The sequence below is a fragment of the Neovison vison genome, chromosome 7 (assembly GCF_020171115.1).
Source record: "Neovison vison isolate M4711 chromosome 7, ASM_NN_V1, whole genome shotgun sequence".
Taxonomy (NCBI): Eukaryota; Metazoa; Chordata; class Mammalia; order Carnivora; family Mustelidae; genus Neogale; species Neogale vison.
This window is the reverse complement of record NC_058097.1, coordinates 55,481,012-55,501,451: the sequence shown is the minus strand read 5'-3', so window position 1 is coordinate 55,501,451 and position 20,440 is coordinate 55,481,012. Positions and strand designations below refer to the sequence as shown.

The following is a 20,440-nucleotide window of genomic DNA, read 5'->3' as shown; positions in this document are numbered from 1 at the left end:
CCAGCCGGCCCCGGCCCCGCCCCGGCCCCGCCCGGCTCCTCCCGGCTTTGTCAGTCTGTCTGTCCCCGGGTCGCGGGCTCCACGCTTCTCGCCTCCACCGGGTGTCCACTATCGCCTCCCCGGCGGGATGGGGGCCGTCTCGCCGCAGCCTCCCCTGCTTTCCGTCTGGGTCTCCTGGTCTTCCTCTCTCTCTTTGCCTCGCTGAGCGCGTTTCTGTCCGCGTCCCTCTCTGTCTGCCCCTCTGGCTTTCCTTTCTCCGTGGGGGGTCTTTTCCTCCCGCTCGCGGGCCCTGCTTCTCCGCGCTGTCCCTCCCCTGTGTCGCATCTCTTGTTTTCCCTTTTCCCGGTCTCAGTAGCTTTCTGCATGGCCACCTCGGTCATTTTGCCAACCACTGCTTTCTCTAGAGTCCCAGGAGTCAGCCTCTCCGTGTCCATTTTTCTATGGACCTTTCTTTCCTTTCTCTGTCTCCTGCTTTCTCTCTGCCCCCCCCATTCCCTGTCCCTTCATTGTCTTTCTCTTCACTTGCTCTGTCTCTCCATCACTATCTCTCTGTGTCTGTCTGTCTGTCTCTTCTCCCAGAAACCCTGCGTCCCTGTGCCCCCCACCCCAGTCCCCAGATGACAGCCACAGATTCTTCCCAGATTCCCAGAAAAGAAAAGGTGTGGCTTGGCTGTAGTCAGCACAGGGTACCAGCCCCACTAGACAGGCGCCTGTGTTTGTGGGACTGAAATATGAATAAATAAATATGGTCACCTGCCTCCTTTCTGTGTCCCCTGCCTGCTCAGGGACCTAGCCTAAGATGAGGCGCTACTCCAAACAATTCTTATTTCTGTCTGGTTACCTGGCCCCAGGTGTAGGGAGTGGGCACAGTTGGGGGTTGGGGAGTTGGTGGGGGCAGGATCCTGGGTCTAGGAGAGAAGGGGCCGGAGGCCTGGACTCCAGGGTCCCACCAGAAGAGGGGAGCATCCCCATGAGATCCACGACTCCTGCCAAGGTCTGCAGTAGGGAGGGATTTATTATCACTAAGTGGCCATGACAGAGCAGGGACGGGGAGGGGACACTAACGAGGCTCAGCAATCAGGTCCCCTGGAGGCAGCGATTAAAGGCTCATTACCTGCTGGGTGTGGGGGGGAGGCTGGGAAAAGCTGCAGGAGGAGGGCTGAATTGGGGTATGTCAGGCGGATGAGGATAGTCTAGAAGGAAGAGCAGACATGCTCAAGGGGGAAGTTGAGTCAAGACAGTCCCAGGAAAAATGATGAAAAGAGAACAGGATGGGGCGGAGGGGGGGCGGGGAGAGGGAACACCAGAGCTGGCAGCCCAGCAGGCCAGGACAGCCCACAGGGTCACGGCTTCTCCAGCTGGACGTCCCCGTCTCCAATGTGGAGGCTGCCCACATCCTGGTAGGTGCCCTGGAGGCCTCGGGAGATGTCCTCATACATGGAGCAGTCATCCAGGTTCAGGCCCTGGGGTGAACATGTGGTGGGGGGCCTCAGCGCGCTGATGCCCAGATCCTGCCCCCAGATGACTCCAGGGAGGACCCCCATGAGAACCCCAATGCACATGCCCCTTGCCTGTCCCCACCCACCGCTCACCTCATATAGGTTTTCATCTTCGTAGTCATCTGGGGCGTCCATCCCAAACTTCATATTCTGCCATCGTTTCTGGGAGGGGGTGATTGGGAGGAGGGGGTGTGGGGAGAGAATATGTTTTCCCCGAACAACACTCTGGGGTGCCAAGAGATGCTTTACCAGAGAGGGTAAGGACTGGGCCCAAAGCCACACAGCAGTTGAGTGGCAGATGTCTCTGGGTCCCCGCTTTACTGCTCTTGCACAAATAACAACTCTCCTAGAAATGGCAGTGGATGGACTGTCACCTAAGGCAGGGTTGGAACAATTCAGTGACTCCAGGAGGACAGCCAGTCCCCAGTCTTCCCTGGACACATCTGAGGGCCCCTGTGCTCCTGGGGTGGGGGGCGGCTAGAATGAGACACCATGGCTAGGGTGTGGGGGGCTAGAGTGAGGTACACCTGGGGGGGGTAGTGAGGACAACCCTGCCAGGAGACCGAGCAAGGATGCGCCGCTGGGCCCCGCACCCTTTACAAATTCAGGTGTCCCTCAGTCATGTGAGGATGCTGTCACTCTCCCATTTTAGGGGGACCTCCACCTCAGAGGGCCCCAGTCCCTAGGGGCTCACCCTGAACAGCAGCAGCGTCCCAGGCACCACGGCGCAGAAGAGCAGGACGATGCCCTCGGCTGTGATGAGGTTGTTCTTGGTGGCTTCTCCCATGTCCAGGAAGGGTCTGGGGAGCCGCTCTGAGAGGAGGGGAGCCGCTCAGAGCACAAGGGCCTCCCACCCCCAACCCGCCAGGCATCCCAGCCCTGTCCTGGCAAGAACGAGACCACCAAAGCCCTCTACCTGCAGTGAGCATGAGTGGGAACGCAAGTTTGCTCACAAGGGAAAGGGGCACCGGCTCCACCCCCACCGCACAGGTGGGGCAGGGGTGGGGCGGGAGGGGGCCGGGGCGCCGCTGGCTGGCTCACCGCGCACGCGGAGGTAGGTGCCGCAGGAGTACTGTTCGTTGACTTTCTGGTTGAGGCCTTTCTCCTCCACCCGGCACCTGTACAGGCCTCTGTGGCTCTTGTTCGCGGCCTGGATGCTCAGCTCGCTGTGGGGGCCCTGGCCGTAGCTCCAGAACATGTCGGGCCAGGTGGCATTGCCTTGGATGATGCGCCACCACGTGACGTTGAAGGTGCTGTCACGGCTGCTGTGGTTGTACAGGCACGGGACGTGGACCTCCTCCCCTAGGCTCACGGTCACTGAGGGCGGGCCCTCATCCACCCACAGGGCCTGGCACCTGGGGCCTGCAGAGATGAGGAAGCGTTGGGGATTGTGATGGGGACCCAGGCCCCAGCAGTGGCAGCAGCCCAGGGTGCGTGTGTGTGGTGGGGGGTAGAAGGTTGAGGACACTCCCCGGGGAGGAGAGGGGGTTGGGGGAGGGGCCCACGTTGCAGGGAGTGAGGTTGCCTCTGTAGGGAGAGTAGTATCGAGAAGGAGCAGAGAGAGGGCACACCTGTGGAGGATGGGGACAAGGACACACCTGTGGGTGCCCCCCCCACCTCTCCAGTGTGCCTCTTGCCACCCTCCCCACCTGTTCTCTGTGCTTTGGCCCCACTGAACTCACAGGCATTTGGATATTTGGCATCCTAGTGGCAGAAGTGCCCCTGTCCAGGGAGCTCTGTCCAGAATCCGTTTGGGCCTCACCGCCTCCGGGAGGCCTTTCAGGCTCACTTTCCCATCAGTCCCCAGCCCCACCTGACACCTGGCGCTTTATCTGGTGTAATCTCACAAAAGCCTTAGAGGTAGGTTCTCTCATTAACCCCATTTATGGTGGGACAGCTGAGGCCCAGGGAGGGCAAATTTGTTGTCTGGCATCATAAGGGCAGCAAGAGTGGTTGGTGTTTCAAACCCTGAGCCTTCAGGCCCACCTTGCCCTGTGACCTCAGGCGCCCCCCCCCCCAATTGCTTCTGTCAACCTGGGGGTCAGGAGTGACCTTAGCTGGCAGCTGGGCTGGGGGTTAGGGGAGGGCCTCAGCAAGGTGGTTGGCTGCTAAGGAAACCCCAGCTTCCAGGCCCCCCCCCAAGGCCAGCCTCTTCTGGAAGGAGGAGGTGGGAGGTGAGGAATAGAGGAGGAGGAAGATGTGGGGAGAGAGGCAGCAACCTGAGCCCCAGTGGTCACAGCCCCACCAGCTGGCATTAGGTGGGGTGGGGGTGGGGCAGCCGGAACGGCAGGGTGGATGAGGCACCCCCTTCCCCAGCACTAAAAGGGGGCTCCCTATGCAGTGGGGTGACTGAGATTCAAAGCAAAGAAGGAGAAACCGGTTTCTTCTTTCTGAAGCTGAACCCTACCCCCAAGTCGCCTTCCTGCCCCAGCTCTGAAGCTCAGTCAAGGGCAACCTTAGTTCCTTATTTTGACCTGTGGGGTTGAGGGGGTGGGGAAGTCGTCTGTCGCCCCTGTCTCCTTCCATGTGGCTGTGGACGCCCCTTAAACTTTGCTGAACCCCCTCCGGCCTCCCCTCGTCCCTGCAGCCTGCTCCGGAAGGCTGCTTCAGGGGCTCTCCCAGCACTGCCCCCACCCACCTGCTGGCTCCTCGCCCCCTGAACAGGGCCTTTCTTTCTGCCTGAGCCTTCTCTCCAGCCTCCTCAGTCCTCCCCACCCCACTGCTCCCCCCACCCCGCCGCCCCCAGCACCAGCCTGTCAGCCACGTACCCAGGTCAACAGCAGAGATTAGGAAGAAGAGCGCGATGGTGGCGCGCAGCGCTTGGAGGACTCCAGGAACCCCAGGCATCTCTCCCAGTGGGTTGGTTGGTCTAGGCTGCAGCAGTCCTGGGGTACCAGATTCCACCTCGGTTGGGCTGAAACCCCGCCCTACTTCCTGCCCAGCCCTGCCGGAGATGGGCTCCAATGGCCCCACTGCTGGGCCCTTCTGGGCCCTTTGGCTCTGGGCCGCTGGGGCAGCCCCTGTTGGTGAGCTGCAGGCCCCTGGTGGAGAGAAACTGCTCCCTGCACCTGTGGCCACAATTCCCCTGAGGGGAGGCTGTTGGGAGGGAGGGGAAAGAGACCAGTCCTGGCAAGGAAGCCCCAGCCAGAGTTCGAGGTGCCCCTGCCTGCTGGCGGTCTGTTGGGGCGGTGGTTCTGAGCCTGTTCTCCGCTCCACACTGGCCTTAGGCAGAGCTCATGTCCTCTCTGAGCCTCTATGTCTTCACTTCTTGGCGTTGGAATCAGGATTTAAAGGGGTTGTGTGTGCAAAGTTCTGAACACACGGCCCAGCCCATAGTAGGTGCTCAGTAAAAGGTGGTTTGTATTAATGCTCAGGAGGAATAAATGAGCTCTACGACTAGGCGGTGGCTTCCTGTTCTGAGCCTTGGCATTAAAAAAAATTTTTTTTTTAATTTAAAGTAAATCTTTACACAAAGCGTGCGGCTCAAACTCACAACCCAAGCCAAGTGTCACATGGTCTACTGACCTGGACAGCCTGGTGCCCCAGCCTTGGCATTTTTAATCCAAGAGATGAGCACAAGTGTATCCCCCCAGTATTATGACCGGAGATGATGTTCCCAGCACCTGGGGAGTTAAAGTCACGATAGGACCTTGATGAGAGTCAGCCTCCCCACGATTGGGCAAAGTAGGCCACCCCTCCCCACCCCATTTTTACAGAGAAAACGGGCCCAGAGAGATGCCATTGCTTGCCCCGTGTAATACAGCTTGCGAGCGGGGGAGCAGAGATTTGAAGTCACTTATGTGTGCCCACGTGCCTTTGAGTATTATTTTAGGTCACGTAGAAGGAAACTGACTTTGAGGAGTGGGGGTGGGGAATCACAGGCGATTGTTGAGATGTTTGTGAGCAGTTGGGGCACTGTCACATACCCATGCGAGGAGACACGGAGTGGGGGTAGTTAGCTCACAGAGATATTCGGTAGCAAAAACTGAAACAGAAAGTCTGTGTGCGGCAGAATGGGATGTGCACAGTGTGACGTAAGCAACTAGCAGAGTAGTACTCAGCAGGTGAAAAGGCAGTGCTCCACTCGTCAATATGCCTGCATCTCAGAAATGAGGTGAAAAGGACAAAAAACCATGTAGCGTACAACAGTTGAATTGTTTTCAAAAGGCGAAACATCAGGTGCCGTTAGGGACACGTGGGTCTGTAGTTGAGGTGTGAACCCACGCAGGTGAGTGGCACCCAGTTCCTGACAGGGGTTCCCTCTGGGGGAAGGGAAGAGGGCTGGGACTGGGAGGGGAACACAGACGACTTTGACCGTCCTGGCTTTAGGTCTTGTTTTACTTCTTAAGTTGGTCAGTGGAGGGGCACCAGGGTGGCTCAGTGGGTTAAGCCTCTACCTTTGGCTCAGGTCATGATCTCAGGGGCCTGGGATAGTCCCCTGCATCAGGTTCTCTGCTTGGTAGGGAGACTGCTTCCCTCTCTTTTGCCTACTTGTAATCTGTCAAATAAATAAAATCTTTAAAAAAGAAGTTGGGCAGTGGGTCCATGGGTCTTTATTACACACTAATATGTATACTGTTTTGCATGCTTGAAGCGTAATTTTTTAAAAAATGCAACTTTCACCCACACAGAGGAGCGTGGGCCTCAAGTTCATGGTTCCTGTGTTTGACTCTCAGGACCTGTCAGCTGACTGGTTGCTTGGGCCTGTTTCTTCTCCGGTAATCTGGGCTCTCCTGCCCCCAGTTTGCCCCGCCGTGAGAAAAGGACACAGTTCCCCTTCTCTGGTCTGGGAGCCCTACCGGCTCCCCGACCCTCTGGGGACCTAGGTGTTCTTCTGTGACCATGGCTGTGTAGCAGGTGACAAGCTCCTCCACAGTTTAGTTCCTTCTTATGACCCCCCCCCCCCCCCGCCCCCAGGAAGAACTCGCCGGCGCAGACCGGGCAGCCCTACAAATTCCTCTCCTTCTTTGGGGAGTCCATTTCCAGACCCTCGACTGCCCCCCAGTGGCCAGAGGGACATCTGCTGGATCGCAGGCCCTCAGGCTGGGCAGGCTGATTGGGGACACCCACTCCATCAGCCAGCAGGTGGGCCTGGTGCCATGTGTGTCAACCAGGTACTGGGCCTCGCTGCATTGTGTTCTCTTGCCTACTCCAGGACCTCTTCGTCCTCAGTTGACAAAAAAAGGAAACGAGCCCAGAACAGGGAGCGGCCCAAGGCCATGCCCAGGCTCATAATCCCTTGGGCCTGTTTTTTCCACTTCCCTTACTTCCAAAGGGCAGTTCGTTGCAGTGGTTAGAGCCTGATTGCCCGAGTTCAAGTTCTGGTTTTGACACGCCTTTGCTGTGGTGCACAAACGGATGACCCAACTTGTGACTTGACTTTCCTTATGTCCAAATGTGGGTGCTTTGTCTGTTAATTTATTACGTACCTTGCCATGTGGCGGGCTGTTTAATCCATGTAAATCCACCAGCAGACTTCTGAGCTGGAACTGGGAGGGATGACAGCTTCATTCCCCACCAGATGTGGGATTGTTTTTTCCATCCTGAACACCAAGTAACCAATGGGTCATGTGCTTGATGTGCTGCTCTGAGCCAAGGCACGGTCTGTATGGCAACTGCAGATCCCTCAGGAGTCATACAGACAAGTGGAGGGCTCAGAGGAGGAATAAATTGCTCAGGATTGCACAGAATTAGGGTCAGAGCTGTTAGTCCAGTCTGAGTTCAAAGCCCAGAATTCACACTGGAAGTAAATGGATCCCAATAACCGGGCTGGGGAAAATCAGACCTTGGCCAAGCCAGCTCAGGCTCAGCATCTCAGTGCTCCCCAAGCAGTGGGTGGGTTTGGTCACATTGGGTCACTTCTCCAGGCTCAGCTTTCTGGGGTCTGCTGGCACATGCCCACTTCGAGCCCTTTAAAGGTCCCACCCCATTCACACCAAGAGCCAATTGCCACGCAGGACCCTGGAGGTGGTGCCACCTGAAGGCCCAGCTCAACCTCTGTGCAGGAGCCCGGCACAACGCTCCCCTCAGGTGGTGGCGGGTGTGGAAAGTGGCACCCCACCCCAACTCTGGGTAGGGATGAGCCTCAAAAGGTGCACGCCAGAAACACTCAACCACCAGGAGTGAAGGCTGGCTGTCCCCATCTACCTCCTTCAGGGAAAAAGCCACCTGCCCCTCCTGCTTTGTTCCAGCAGTGGACAGAGTGCCAGCTCTGGAGCCCAAGCCCAAAGTGGGGCCATGGCTTCAACAGTCACTCCTTTCAGTTTTCTCATCTTACTGAGAACAGCAAAGGCAGGATGTGGGGGGAGGGGCAAGAGCCTCCAGTGGCTATTGATGCCACAGCACCCCAGGGGGCACCCTGGGCTGCTCCTTTCACGAGGGAAGAAGTGAAGTTCAGGGCTCCTTCTTCGCGCCCCCCAGTGGAAGGGGAACAGCCAGCCCAGAGAGAGAGAGAGAAACCCAGACGAGGATTATGAATGAGGCAATTTATTAACCCAGCATTTGTTCTAATGCTTCTTGTTGGCAGCTGCCACCTGCGGGAAGAGATGGGAAAGTAATTAGGATCAGGCGTGGGGTCTGTGTTCAGACTTTCTGGAGCAGCTCCCACTACCCAAAGGACACCAAGCAAATGGGGTTGTGGCCTGAAGCACGTTCCCCGGGTCTGATCCCTACACCCTCAGGCACTTCCCCATTTTACCGATGCACCAACCGGGACTCAAGGATAGGAAGTGGGATTCCAACGCCCACTGCCCTATCACCCACAATGATGTCCGTGCCAGGCTTTGCCCTGCCCTGGAAGAGTTCACCAGCTCCTTCCAGGCTGTCCCCGGACGGTCAGGGGGCTGACACCTATTCTTTTGCTCCTTGACTAAGTGGCTAAGCCCCCTTCAAAGCTCCTAGGAGGCCCGAGTCAATGATACATGAAGAAGAAAATCAACAATGGGTCCATGGCTGGTGCTGGGGGCTCCCACTGTGGTACCCACTGAGCCCTCACTACCACCCCCTAGGGGTCTATGGGCGGGGGAAACACAACTGGCTACACAGGCAAATGGACTCTGCCCCAAGGTGTCCAGCCAACAGTCATCTGGACAGAGGCTGGAGTTCCGAGCTGGCCTGCCTCCCCCTCTCCACACCCGTCCCATCTGGTGCTCAGCAGGCATGAATAGGAGGAAACAGCGCAGCCCCGATCCTAAGGCGGCGGACATGGGCAGAGGCAGCTGTGGGGAACAGGTCCTGCTCGAGGAGCAAGCCCAGCTGCACCGCAGGCTTGGGGCCCCTTCACCCTGGCACCAGCATTTCCAACCGGCTCTAGCAGGAAAGAAGTCAGAATTTTCTCCTGCCCCCCCACCCCACCCTGGGCAGTGCCCTCCAGCGAAGGACACTGACCTAACAAAGCTCCCTGTGCAGTGACTCAGGGACCCAGCCCTGGCCCACACCCAGGCCTCACCTGTCCGGCGATTCTGTCCAGATCTCTCTGTCCCTGAGGTGTCAGTTTGCGGCCCCTGCGGGAGAAGAGTCATGCAGCGCCCCATGAGCACAGGCTCTCAGCCCTGTCACTGCCAGGCCCCTCCTGGACGGGAGCCAGGCTTCCCAAGAAGGCAGCTGGCCAGGAGCCCACAGGACACCAGCCGAGTCCCACTGAGGGCCCCAGTCAGCTGCATTCTAACGAGCTGGGGGCAGGAGTGGGAGCCCCCCTGGGAGCTGCCGGGGTGTCGTTTGTGCAAGCATTAGATCAAAAGCCCCGAAAAATCAATTGGGAAAAGTTAACGAGCAGGCTAATGAAAGCGGACAGTCGCTAAATTACCTTCCTGGAGCTCGGGGTAGTCAGCCAGTGAGGTCGGGGTGAGGCCCCTCACGGTTCCCTTTTCTGCAGAATCCCCTGCCTAAGGGGCAAGCTGCAGCCTGTGCAGGACAGACCCAGCACTTCCCAACACGGGGGAAGGATGGTGCTAGATAACTTCATTAAAGGTGATCTGACCCCAAGTCTCTTCATCACTCCCCCCACCCCTGCTTACCCATCTTGGTCCTTTTCCACCATTTTCAGCCCCTCTAGGGCTTGCAGGACCCTGCGGGCCACGCTCTTGGAGCCTCTACTGAAGTGGCTAGGCATGACTCCGTTTCTCTGACGTCCCCCGTAGATCTTGGTCATGGAGCCGACCCCAGCGCCGCCCCGGAGGTACAGGTGCCGTGCTGTGGAAGCTGCGGGTGTGTGTGCAGATGTGAGGACGCTTCTCAAGCAGAGAAGGCTCCTCTCCACAGCTGAGGCAGGCCGCAGGAAGGGCCTTGCTCAAGGTCAACACACATATCACTTCTGTGTGTGGCTGCTGCTTCTTCCCATTGTATAGCCCCGGGAACTGAGAGCACACACCAAGACCCAGTGGCAGGCCACCACTGCCCAGCTATCCTACACTAAGTGTCCCCGCACTCTGCGCCCAGCCTGGGAGACTGGAGGGCCTGCCACAGTCGTGCTGCCGTGAGGTGGGACTCTGTCCTGCAGGCAGAGCCTGGTAAATGCTTAAGTTGTGACTGTCCATCTCCATGTGCCCAGGCCTGAGGGGCAGCAGGGTAGGAGAGCCAGGCCACCACCGAGGTGCAGCCCCCTGAGCCTCAGCCCTGGAACACTCAGGGTTAGGACAGACACCCCATGCAACCTGCAATGGGTATCCCACCCCATCAGGGACACAGGCTTCTCAGCCCTAGCCTGGCTTGGGCAAGTCCCCGGTCCCTCACTGTTGTGTTCAACAGGCCTGCTTCTCCCTGAGGCAGTAAGATGGTCTCAGGACCTGGCCTGCCGGTATGGCCTTGGCTCGCCACTCACCCTCATCTGAGAACCAGGAGTAATGGTCCCTCAGAAGAGCGTGGCTGTCACTGCCCAGGCGTCTAGCGTCCTTCTCTTTCAACAGAAAAGCCAACAGGCTCCGGAAGACACTGGCCTCATGTCACACAGCTCTGAGAAACAGCCCCTCCAGACTGTTCTGGCTTTCTACCTCAGGGGGCCACTAAATTGTGAAGCAACTGGGGCCTGATACAGGGCCTCTAGGTCACTCCAGGGCTCCTGAAGCCCAGCACATAAGGTTTAGTCCTGCAGCTCAGAGAGGGAATCAGGACTCAGTCGGCCAGTAACCACTAACTCCCAAGAGCCGGTGCCAGGCCATGGCCATGACCCTCCAGTGCTGCCAGCTAAGGGTGGGGTAAAACGGGAACTCCTCCTCCCTGCCTGCCCCCTCAGAGTAGTTCTTCCCCAGCCCCCTCCACCCCTGTAAGATGGTCTCCAGATACAGCTGAGGGCTTCTGGGGGCCACAGCACAGCCGAAACCACCCCCACCCACCAGGGCCACCACACACACGCGCCTCAGGTTCCCTGCTTGTAGTCTCTGCTCACTTAAAAACCCCTCTCCTTGGTTCTTGCTCCCTCTTTACCCTGCAGTGCCCCCAACACCTCCAAGCCCAAAACCCCCTTCCAGAGACATCACTGGAGCCCCAAACTTTCAGACCAGCTCATATGCCCAGCAGCGGCCACCCTTCCCCACTGAGCCTGTCCCAGAGCATGCACTGACTGGGGTGGAGACCTGCTCTCCCACGTGGGATGCACCCAGGGCTGGGGAGTGCAGAACGGCCTCACGAAGGGGGTGAGATGAACACTGAGCCCAAAGAGCCCAGGAGAGGCCTGGCCAAGACAGGACCAAGGCTCCGCCCAGTCCTGATCTGGGATCCGTATGAAAAGGAGTGGCCAACCCGAGCTGTGCGCTAACACCGGGTCTGAACCCCAACACTGCTGCTTAGCAGCTGTGAGTCCGCCCCCGATTCCAGCGGTTTGGGCCACGGTACCCAAAGGGCAAGATTTCCTTCATCCGAGGAGGGAGCGGCAGAGAATAAGCTCCAGCCAAGTCCAGCTGTTAGTTGCTTCAAGGAAGGGGAGGTGGGTTCCATTAAAAAGCTGCATAAGGGGCGCCTGGGTGGCTCAGTGGGTTAGAGCCTCTGCCTTAGGCTCAGGTTACGATCCCCAGCTCTTTGCTCAGCAGGGAGCCTGCTTCCTCCTCTCTCTGCCTACTTGTGATCTCTGTCTGTCAAATAAAATAGGTAGAATCTTAGGGAAAAAACAAACAAACAAACAAAAAACCACAACTGCATAAAATCATCCAATGTGGTGTCAGACATCACAAGCCTAGGTGTCCCCCCACCCAACCCCGCTGATAATATTTTCCTGATCCATTATAAGGGAGAGTATTAACTTCACAAATTGAAGAGTATTATAGCCAAAATAAACAAAATACTGACCCATTTCCTACACCTCCCCACCCCTGCTGAAGACCCAGGTCCCAATCCCTTTGAAGTAGAGCTGTTATGCCACAGATCCCAGCCATCCTGCGGTGTATGAGGGGCACGGAGAGCCAGGTGTCTGCACAAATGGCTTCTCCTCGAGTCCCTCTGAGGGCTTTCTGCTGCGCTCCTCTTGGGGAATCCTGTCCCTAGTAACCAGTCTGCACCTCCACCTGCAAAGGAAGGACCAGCAGCACGCCCTGTGCACTGGGCCACCAGGTGGAGGAATGTCACAAGGGACTGAGGGGGGACTGGAGCACCTGGAAGACCACGAGAACTGCACAGGTGTCTTTGCAGCTCAGCATCTCAACAGCTGGTTTTAAGTTCAGATCTGTGATCCCACCCTGACCTACCGGGTCACAAAGTGGCCTCCCAGATACATCTTGCCCTCAACCCTGCTCTGCTGAGCTTCTAAGGACAGACTTACTTTCCCGGCATTGTCATCCCTTAACTTGTTCCTGCATGGTCTCCAAGGCTGTCCTGCCCATAACAGCAGGAGTCAGAGAGGACCAGGTTCGATCCTATCATGAATCGCATTCAGATGTCCCAATTCAGCAGCAGCTCGCTAACAAGACAATGGATTCTCACCTCACTCCCAAGCAGGACCTTCTGGGAATCAAGAGGTCAAGAGACTTGCCTAAAGCCATACTGAAACACCCTCTTCACAAAGCCCAATGGTGGCCTTTCCTTGACGCTCTTAGAGCAAGCAGCTCCTGACACAGGTTCTTTCCAGCCCTACCTCACCCTTCAGCCCACACCACTGTGCCTCAGTACTTCTCACTCCTATAGCTCTGTCCCTCTTCCAGAGCACCCTCAGGTGGGTTCTGCCATGTCCTGTTTTATACCCCCCCCACCACGATCAAAACCTGGTCGCTCCACGATGGCCCCCACATGCCTCCAGACGTCAATCCCCACACCACCTCCTGCCAGAGCTCAGCCTCCAGGACAGACTACTGCCCCACTGTGCTCTGGTTCCATACCCCAAGGGGATGAGCCAAGGCCCCATGATCCAGAGAAGGAATAAACCACATACAACACAGACCCTGGTTTTGGAGTTAGCCTCCCAGGACTCTCTCACGGTCACCCTGCCTGTCTATACCTCAGTTTCCTCTTTGGTAATGAAGTATCTCCTAGGATTTGTCTGGAGTATGAGCTAGCCCTAACGAGGTGGCGGAGCACTCCAGCTGGCAAACTTCCCGTGCAAAGGGTTAAAGTCAGAATCTTCGGTATAGTATGTCACGTAGGATGTCACAACTGCAACTCTGCCTCTGATGTGAATATAAAATAGGCATGGTAGTGTCCCAACAAAAAGATACACACTCTGGGGTGCCTGGGTGGCTCAGTGGGTTAAAGCCTCTGCCTTTGGCTCAGGTCATGATCCCAGGGTTCTGGGATCGAGCCCCACATCGGGCTCTCTGCTTAGCAGGGAGCCTGCTCCCTCGACCTGCCTCTCTACCTACTTGTGATATCTATCTGTGAAATAAATAAAAACAAACAAACAAAAAAACGGTACACACTCAACAAACCTGGGTCTAGAACCACCACGCTCTGGCACTAAGGCAGTTAGGCCAAGATCAAAAAGGGAGTAAGGGGGGGCAACTGGGTTGCTCAATTGGTTAGATGTCTGCCTTTGGCTCTGGTCATGACCCTGGGGTCCTGGGATGGAGCCTCACATCAGGCTCCCCCTGCTTGGCAAGGAGCCTGTGTCTCACCCTCCCTCTGCCTGCTGCTCACCTTGCTGGTGCGTGTGCTCTCTCACAAATGAATTTAAAAAATCTCAAAAAAAGGCATTTGGGTGCCTTGAGGAAAGGAGGCCAGGAGAGCAGGTAGAGGACGCACACTTCATGTGAGTTGTCAGAAAAGGAGCAGGGCGGGCAGAAAGAGACCACAGCCACAGTAAGACTCATCTGTGTGTACTGCCCAGCGTCTTTAACTAACTTCCCTCTCAGCTTTGCCCAACTACAAAAACATAAACCATGAAATGCAGCCAAGGGAGGAGAAGTGGAGACCCACCCCCTCAAGTGATGGCGCAGGTACAGCAGATCTGAGGCATCACTGTCTGGCATGTTACTTGACCTTTCTTTCTTTCTTTTTTTTTTTTAAAGATTTTATTCATTTATTTGACAGAGATTACAAGTAGGCAGAGAGGCAGGTAGAGAGAGAGAGGAGGAAGCAGGCTCCCTGCTGAGCAGAGAGCCCGATGCGGGACTCGATCCCAGGACCCTGAGATCATGAACTGAGCCGAAGGCAGCGGTCTAACCCACCGAGCCACCCAGGCGCCCTTACTTGACCTTTCTGACAACAACCACAAAAACGGAAACCACCAATACTACCTGCTAAGTTCTGAATTAGGCAGATTAAACAAAATACATGTATCTACCTGACCATACCAAAAAGGCTAGACTTTCTCATTTTAGATCTGAAGCCGCCTTGACCAAATGATTCTTGGGGCATTGCCAAAGATCATTCAGGGCAGCCTTGCTTCCCAAGATGGATGGACGGGGTGGTGGTCTCATTCAGGCTCCAACACTGATGTGCCTGGGGAAGTCATGCCAGCTTCCCTCCACCAGCCCCATTTTCTTTTTTCTTTTTTTTTTCCAATTTATTTATTTTCAGAAAAACAGTATTCATTATTTTTTCACCACACCCAGTGCTCCATGCAAGCCGTGCCCTCTATAATACCCACCACCTGGTACCCCAACCTCCCACACCCCCACCACTTCCAACCCCTCAGATTGTTTTTCAGAGTCCATAGTCTCTCGTGGTTCACCTCCCCTTCCTATTTACCCCAACTCCCTTCTCCTAACACCCCTTGTCCTCCATGCTATTTGTTATGCTCCACAAATAAGTGAGACCATATGATAATTGACTCTCTCTGCTTGACTTATTTCACTCAGCATAACCTCTTCCAGTCCCGTCCATGTTGCTACAAAAGTTGGGTATTCATCCTTTCTGATGGAGGCATAATACTCCATAGTGTATATGGACCACATCTTCCTTATCCATTCATCCGTTGAAGGGCATCTTGGTTCTTTCCATAGTTTGGCGACCGTGGCCATTGCTGCTATAAACATTGGGGTAAAGATGGCCCTTCTTTTCACGACATCTGTATCCTTGGGGTAAATACCCAGGAGTGCAATTGCAGGGGCATAGGGAAGCTCTATTTTTAATTTCTTGAGGAATCTCCACACTGTTTTCCAAAGAGGCTGCACCTACCAGCTCCATTTTCTAAAAGCACAGCAGTGACGCCCACCCTCCCCATGAGTTGGCCGTTTCATCCTCAATGGTCTGAGGCTGTGGCCGAGACCTACTGGCCCCTACATCCAGTCTAGAGCCTGAATTAGCGTGGATCTCATGACATTCCACGCATGAGTCCATCACAAATCTACGAAACTGTCCGTGCTCCAAGGTGCCAAGGCAACCTGTACCGAGGCCAAGAGCCCTTAGTGAAGGCCTATGCAGAGGCTGCCACCTCCAGCAGTCTTGCACTGAGCACCCCCTATAATTCCTAAACTAGACCTTCGTAGGGTGACAGCTTGGAGAAACCCGAAATGTCAAGGACAGGTGCAAAATAGCACTGTGCTATCAGGTGCTACATTTAAGTCGTTCATTCCAAGTTGGCATCACTGGAAGACTTAATAAAAGGGGGGGGGGCTGGCATGGTTACCAGGGTGACCGTAAGGCCTTTTTTGGGCCCTTGGGACCTACCAAGATTTACAGCAAACAGTGATTAAGGCCAGACCTCCACCTCTCAAGAAAAACTTACTAGAAAGACAAGGAGAAAGCTGGCCTGTTGATCTGAATAAAAACTAGACAGTCGACTTGAAATCTGCCACAAGTACACTTAACAGCATTTTTACAGCCATAAGCTCATTTGATTCCCACTACAATCCTGCAGTGGTACAATCACTAGCCCCATTTTAGAGAGGACCACAAGAGGCACAGGCAGATAGAGGTCACACAGTCAAGCGGTGCAGATGGACCTGAATCTAGACCGCATTAACACAGAAAGGTAAATACCTCCCTCTCAACATTCCCCCTTTAAATATGAACTTATTTGACTCTGGGTTTTCCTGGAGGCTCAGAGAAAGCCGCAGGTCCTCACACAAGCCTCTTACAGAGAAAGAGACTCAGAATGTGAAGATACTGAGTGTCACACAGGGCATGCAGACAGTCCGAGGTTTCTCCTCACACTGCAGGCCAGCTATGTAAAGAGTTTCACCTCTCCTGCAATCTTGGGTTCAGAGATAATGGGAAGGTACGGTGTGTGCTAGAGGCCACCCAAGCCCCCAGTCCCCAGCCAGAGGCCGGAGTTCCTCACCAGCTCGTGTGTAGAACCAGTTCTCATCGTAGGGAGCAAGCTCTTTATGCTTGGCCAGCTTGACGGTGTCCACCCATTCAGGGACTTTCAGCTTCCCAGACCTGGGACCAACAGTGAGAAAGGCACGACTCAGAAGCCTGTACACTCCACCCCCCAAATCCCCTCTGCTCGGCACGAAGCTGGTTAATAGGAGGCCCATGTGTCCCAGAATGCAAAGCACGAAACCCCACTACAAGCCAGACGCGGCCTCACACAGACAAGAGAACTCCACACGAGACCTCATACCACTCCTCCTTAGAAGGAAAACAACGCCCACCGAGGAGCTAGGCGAAGACCACAGCCTCCACCCGCGCTAAAGCCCCGGTCCCCACACTCACTTTTTGAGGAAAGCTGCCAGAGCTCTGACGAACTCCTGCTGGTTCACGTCTTTTACAGTAACTCCAGGCATCTGAAGGAGAAAGAGCAAGCACGTGAGCTCAGAACCCGCGCGGACGAACGACAGGGGCCGGGATCTCGCCCCACGCGACCGAAACCGCCGCACTCCTGTGACTTCCCAAGGCCCCGCTTCGGGACTGGGCCCTGAAGGCCCCTGCGCCTGTGGGTGCTCGAGTTCACCGCCACTCAAGTCCTCTGCGCAAGAGCAGGGCCTGGAGCCGCTGCGGAAACGCTGGAAGACCCGAGCCCCGATCCGAGGACGGTCCCCGCATCCACGCCGCCCACCTGGTCCGGTCTCGTTTTCCGGACCGCGCCGACCGGGCATGTTCGGGCCTGCCGCTCGCACGTGGCTGCGGCTCCAAGGGGCGGGGCGGCCACACACAGTCGCCCCGGAGCCCTCGGGCACGCGCTCCCGGCTGGGGAGTCCGGCCCTGACGCCCCGCGCCCAGCCCGAACCCGAGCGCCCGCCTTACCGTGCGGCCTCCGCGCTGCCAGCCAGGGGAAAGGGAGCAACGGGGTTTCCCGGGCGCACAAGTCGGGCGTCGGGTCTCGCGAGAGGTCCGAGCGCTCGCGAGAGCGGGGCCAGACGAGCAGCCCCGCCTCTCTCAGGGCGAATCAGGCTTAGTCTCTGCGGAGATGGGCGGGTGCGTGGGGAGTAGGTGGGCTCGGGAAGGGAGAAGCCGAGGGCTAGGGGATGGAGGCGCGCTTCCTCCTAGCCTTTTGCCCTCCGGGTGTGAAACAGAGCTCCCCCTCCTCAACTGGAGGGTGTGTGGTTTCGTTTGAGTCGATTGTGGCGGAAGGAACAGCGGCGGAGGACACGGTAGTGGCGGAAGTTGTGCGGCATTTGAATGGACGGGAGAGTGACCCGGTTACCACCCCCTTTCTGGGTGGAAGTGTTTTTTCGGGACGGAAGTGGGGCTAGTAAGGGCGGAACTGTGACGGGGAAGCCTGCGGAGACACGAGGAGGAAATGTGTGCGACCACCACTTCTCGGGAGAGCAGGCGGAGCCGGACCACCCCTGTTAGGGCGGAAACTGCTTCATCACGGCCCAGGCGACCACTGTGGGAAGGAGGCACCGCAGGCAGAGAGGAGACCGGGGCAGGGACAAAGAGGCGGAGGCGGGACCTGGGGAGAAGTTAGGGCGGCTCTGCAGCCTAGTGCCGGAATGTGTTCGCTCAACGGTTTGGGAATCTATCCCGCAGGGAGTCTATCCACCTCACTGACCTGTCCGGGTCCAGTCTGCCCACTTGCCCTTTGAGTGCTTCAGTTTATCCGTGAAGAGAAAGAAAATACAATTTAAATAGATACACTGAAATCCCGTTTGTTTGCCCGTTTTAAATTACTGCTCCTGTACAAGGTGTATCAAATTTTTTTTTTTTTAAGATTTTATTTATTTGACAGACAGACAGATCACAAGTAGGCAGAGAGGCAGGTAGAGAAAGAGGAGGAAGCAGGCTCCCCGCTGAGCAGAGAGCCCAATGCGGGGCTCCATCCCAGAAGTCTGGGATCAGGACCTGAGCCGAAGGCAGAGGTTTTAATCCACTGATTAAAATCCACTTTTTGTGTGCCTACTCTGTGCCAGGCACAGATAAACGTTATGTAGTGTTACATGCGTAGTCTAGTGTAATCCTTGTCAGGTCCAACAATCAAACACTGAAGGGACTCACTTACTGTCCAATAAAGTTGTTAACTTGCTGCAGAAAGGGAGACATTTAAATGTGTGTGGCTATTATGTTGAAAAGATAGAGTTTAAAAAATAAGATCAAATAATAGTTTTTCCACAGTGAGATACTGTATATGCAAAACACCTTTTTTTAAAAAAGATTTTATTTATTTGACAGAGAGAGATCACAGGCAGAGCAGCAGGCAGAGAGAGAGGGGGAAGCAGGCTCCCTGCTGATCGGAGAGCCTGATGTGGGGCTTGATCCCAGGACCCTGAGATCACAACCCGAGCTGAAGGCAGAGGCTTAGCCCACTGAGCCACCCAGGTGCCCCCACCTTGGTTATTAATAAGCCAATATGTTATGCCAGTATCTGTTAAAAAATTAAAACCAACTATTTTAGTTGGTTCAAGCTGCTGTAACACAATACCATAGATAGTGGCTTATAAACAACAGAAATTTATTTCTCATAGTTCTGGAGGCTGGGAAAGTGCAAAATTAAAGTGCCAGCAGATCTAGTGTCTGGTGAGGGCCAGCCTCCTCGTTCATAGCCATCTTTTTGCTATGTCCTCACATGGCAGAGAGGTGAGTGAGGGAGCTCTTTGGGGAATATTTTATTAGGGCACTAATCTCTCCCAAGGCACCGCCTCCAAATGCCATTACAAGTGGAAATTAGGTTTCAGTGTAGGAATTTTGGGGGGTGACACAAACATTTGGTCTAGAACATAAATTATGCTTCTAAGCATGATAACATCATGTATTTAGTTTCATGCAGAATGTTGTTGAAACCTATTTCACACTTAGAATAGTTTAAGTGTCTCAGATTTCCCCCTCAGAATCAACATATGTTTGTTTGACTATGTAAGTTGTATGCATGTGTAAGTATAAATGTTCATATACTTGGATAACTTATATTCACCTTTTATACATTTCTGATATACATTTTAAAGATTTTATTTGACAGAGAGAGATACAGCGAGAGAGGGAATACAAGCAGGGGGATTGGGAGAGGGAGAAGCAGGCTGCCCGCTGAGCGGGGAGCCCGATGTGGGGCTTGATTCCAGGACCCCGGGATCATGACCTGAAGCGAAGGCAGAGGCTTTAACCCACTGAGCCACCCAGGCGCCCCTTGATGTACATTTCTAATATCAGTGCTAAATCATTTAAGCTTAATTCACTTGGGCCAATTTACTAAGTTTTTTTTTTTTTTAAAGTTTTGTGACATTTTTTTTTTAAGATTTTATTTATTTATTTGACAGAGAGAGATCACAAGTAGGCAGAGAGGCAGGCAGAGAGAGAGGAGGAAGCAGGCTCCCTGCCGAGCAGAGAGCCCGACGCGGGACACGATCCCAGGACCCTGAGATCATGACCTGAGCCGAAGGCAGCAGCCCAACCCACTGAGCCACCCAGGCGTCCCAAGTATTTCTTTTTTAAAAAAGAGCTGTCCAGAGGAACTGTGTAGTGTGCCTCACCAAACGAAGACATGGGGATAATACAGATTTTGGGGAAGAATGTTATGTAAAATTTATATATTAAGCAGAGCTCAAATGGACTCAAGGCAAAGCAGTTCCTATATAATGGAGTCAGCATCTTGCCTGGGCAGAGAAGCAGACACAAAGTCCTGTTTCTTCAGAAATTATAGAGTTAAGCTAAATGTGAAACGTTATCTTCAGAAATCCCTCCTCTGAAGGTCAGCACCCGGGTTGGAAATCATACCTGCTTCTCTATGTTACAGTGATCCTTCAGGCAAGAGTGAGATGTCCCCTTCTCACTATTACAATGATTTCAAAGAGCCTATGATTTCAGATGACATGGTTTCTCAGTAGTACATCCTTGGTGTTAATTTTTACATATTTGTAATCTTAACAACTCTATAAGGTGGTTACAAACCAGGCAACTGAGTTTTAGAGATTCAAGTTGCTTGACCTCAAGCTGGGATTTGAATCCACAACTGATGACTCTCCAACCTTTTTCAATAATTCTATAGATAGAGAATTTAAAAATGATTTGAAGTTGTGGTACATCTAGGTAATAGAATGCTATTCAGTGCTAATTAGAAAGGAACTATCGGGACATGGAAAGACATACAGCAAACTTAGATGCATATTGCTACGTGAAAGAAGGCAATCTGAAAAGGCATACTATAGGATTCCAACTATATGACATTCTGGGGAAAAAAGCAAAATTATGGAAACAGTAAAAAG

At 54.6% G+C, this 20,440-nt stretch overlaps 2 protein-coding genes across 2 annotated transcripts; both read right to left on the bottom strand.

Moving 5' to 3' along the window:
* Positions 1-997: 997 nt before the first annotated feature.
* On the bottom strand, positions 998-6,343 carry CD79A (CD79a molecule). The gene is made up of 6 exons (XM_044260119.1): positions 6,299-6,343; positions 4,268-4,595; positions 2,541-2,861; positions 2,194-2,312; positions 1,593-1,661; positions 998-1,463 (listed from the first exon to the last, which is right to left on the bottom strand). The coding sequence occupies exons 1-6, from the start codon at positions 6,341-6,343 to the stop codon at positions 1,344-1,346; spliced, it is 1,002 nt and encodes a 333-aa protein (XP_044116054.1). The 3' UTR covers positions 998-1,343.
* A 1,626-nt stretch (positions 6,344-7,969) lies between these two features.
* RPS19 (ribosomal protein S19) lies at positions 7,970-17,136 on the bottom strand. Its single transcript, XM_044257247.1, has 6 exons — positions 17,049-17,136; positions 16,518-16,588; positions 16,141-16,241; positions 9,515-9,698; positions 8,947-9,001; positions 7,970-8,032 (listed from the first exon to the last, which is right to left on the bottom strand). Exons 2-6 carry the CDS (start codon positions 16,586-16,588, stop codon positions 8,006-8,008), a joined length of 438 nt encoding a protein of 145 aa, XP_044113182.1. The 5' UTR covers positions 17,049-17,136; the 3' UTR covers positions 7,970-8,005.
* Between the last annotated feature and the right edge of the window lie 3,304 nt (positions 17,137-20,440).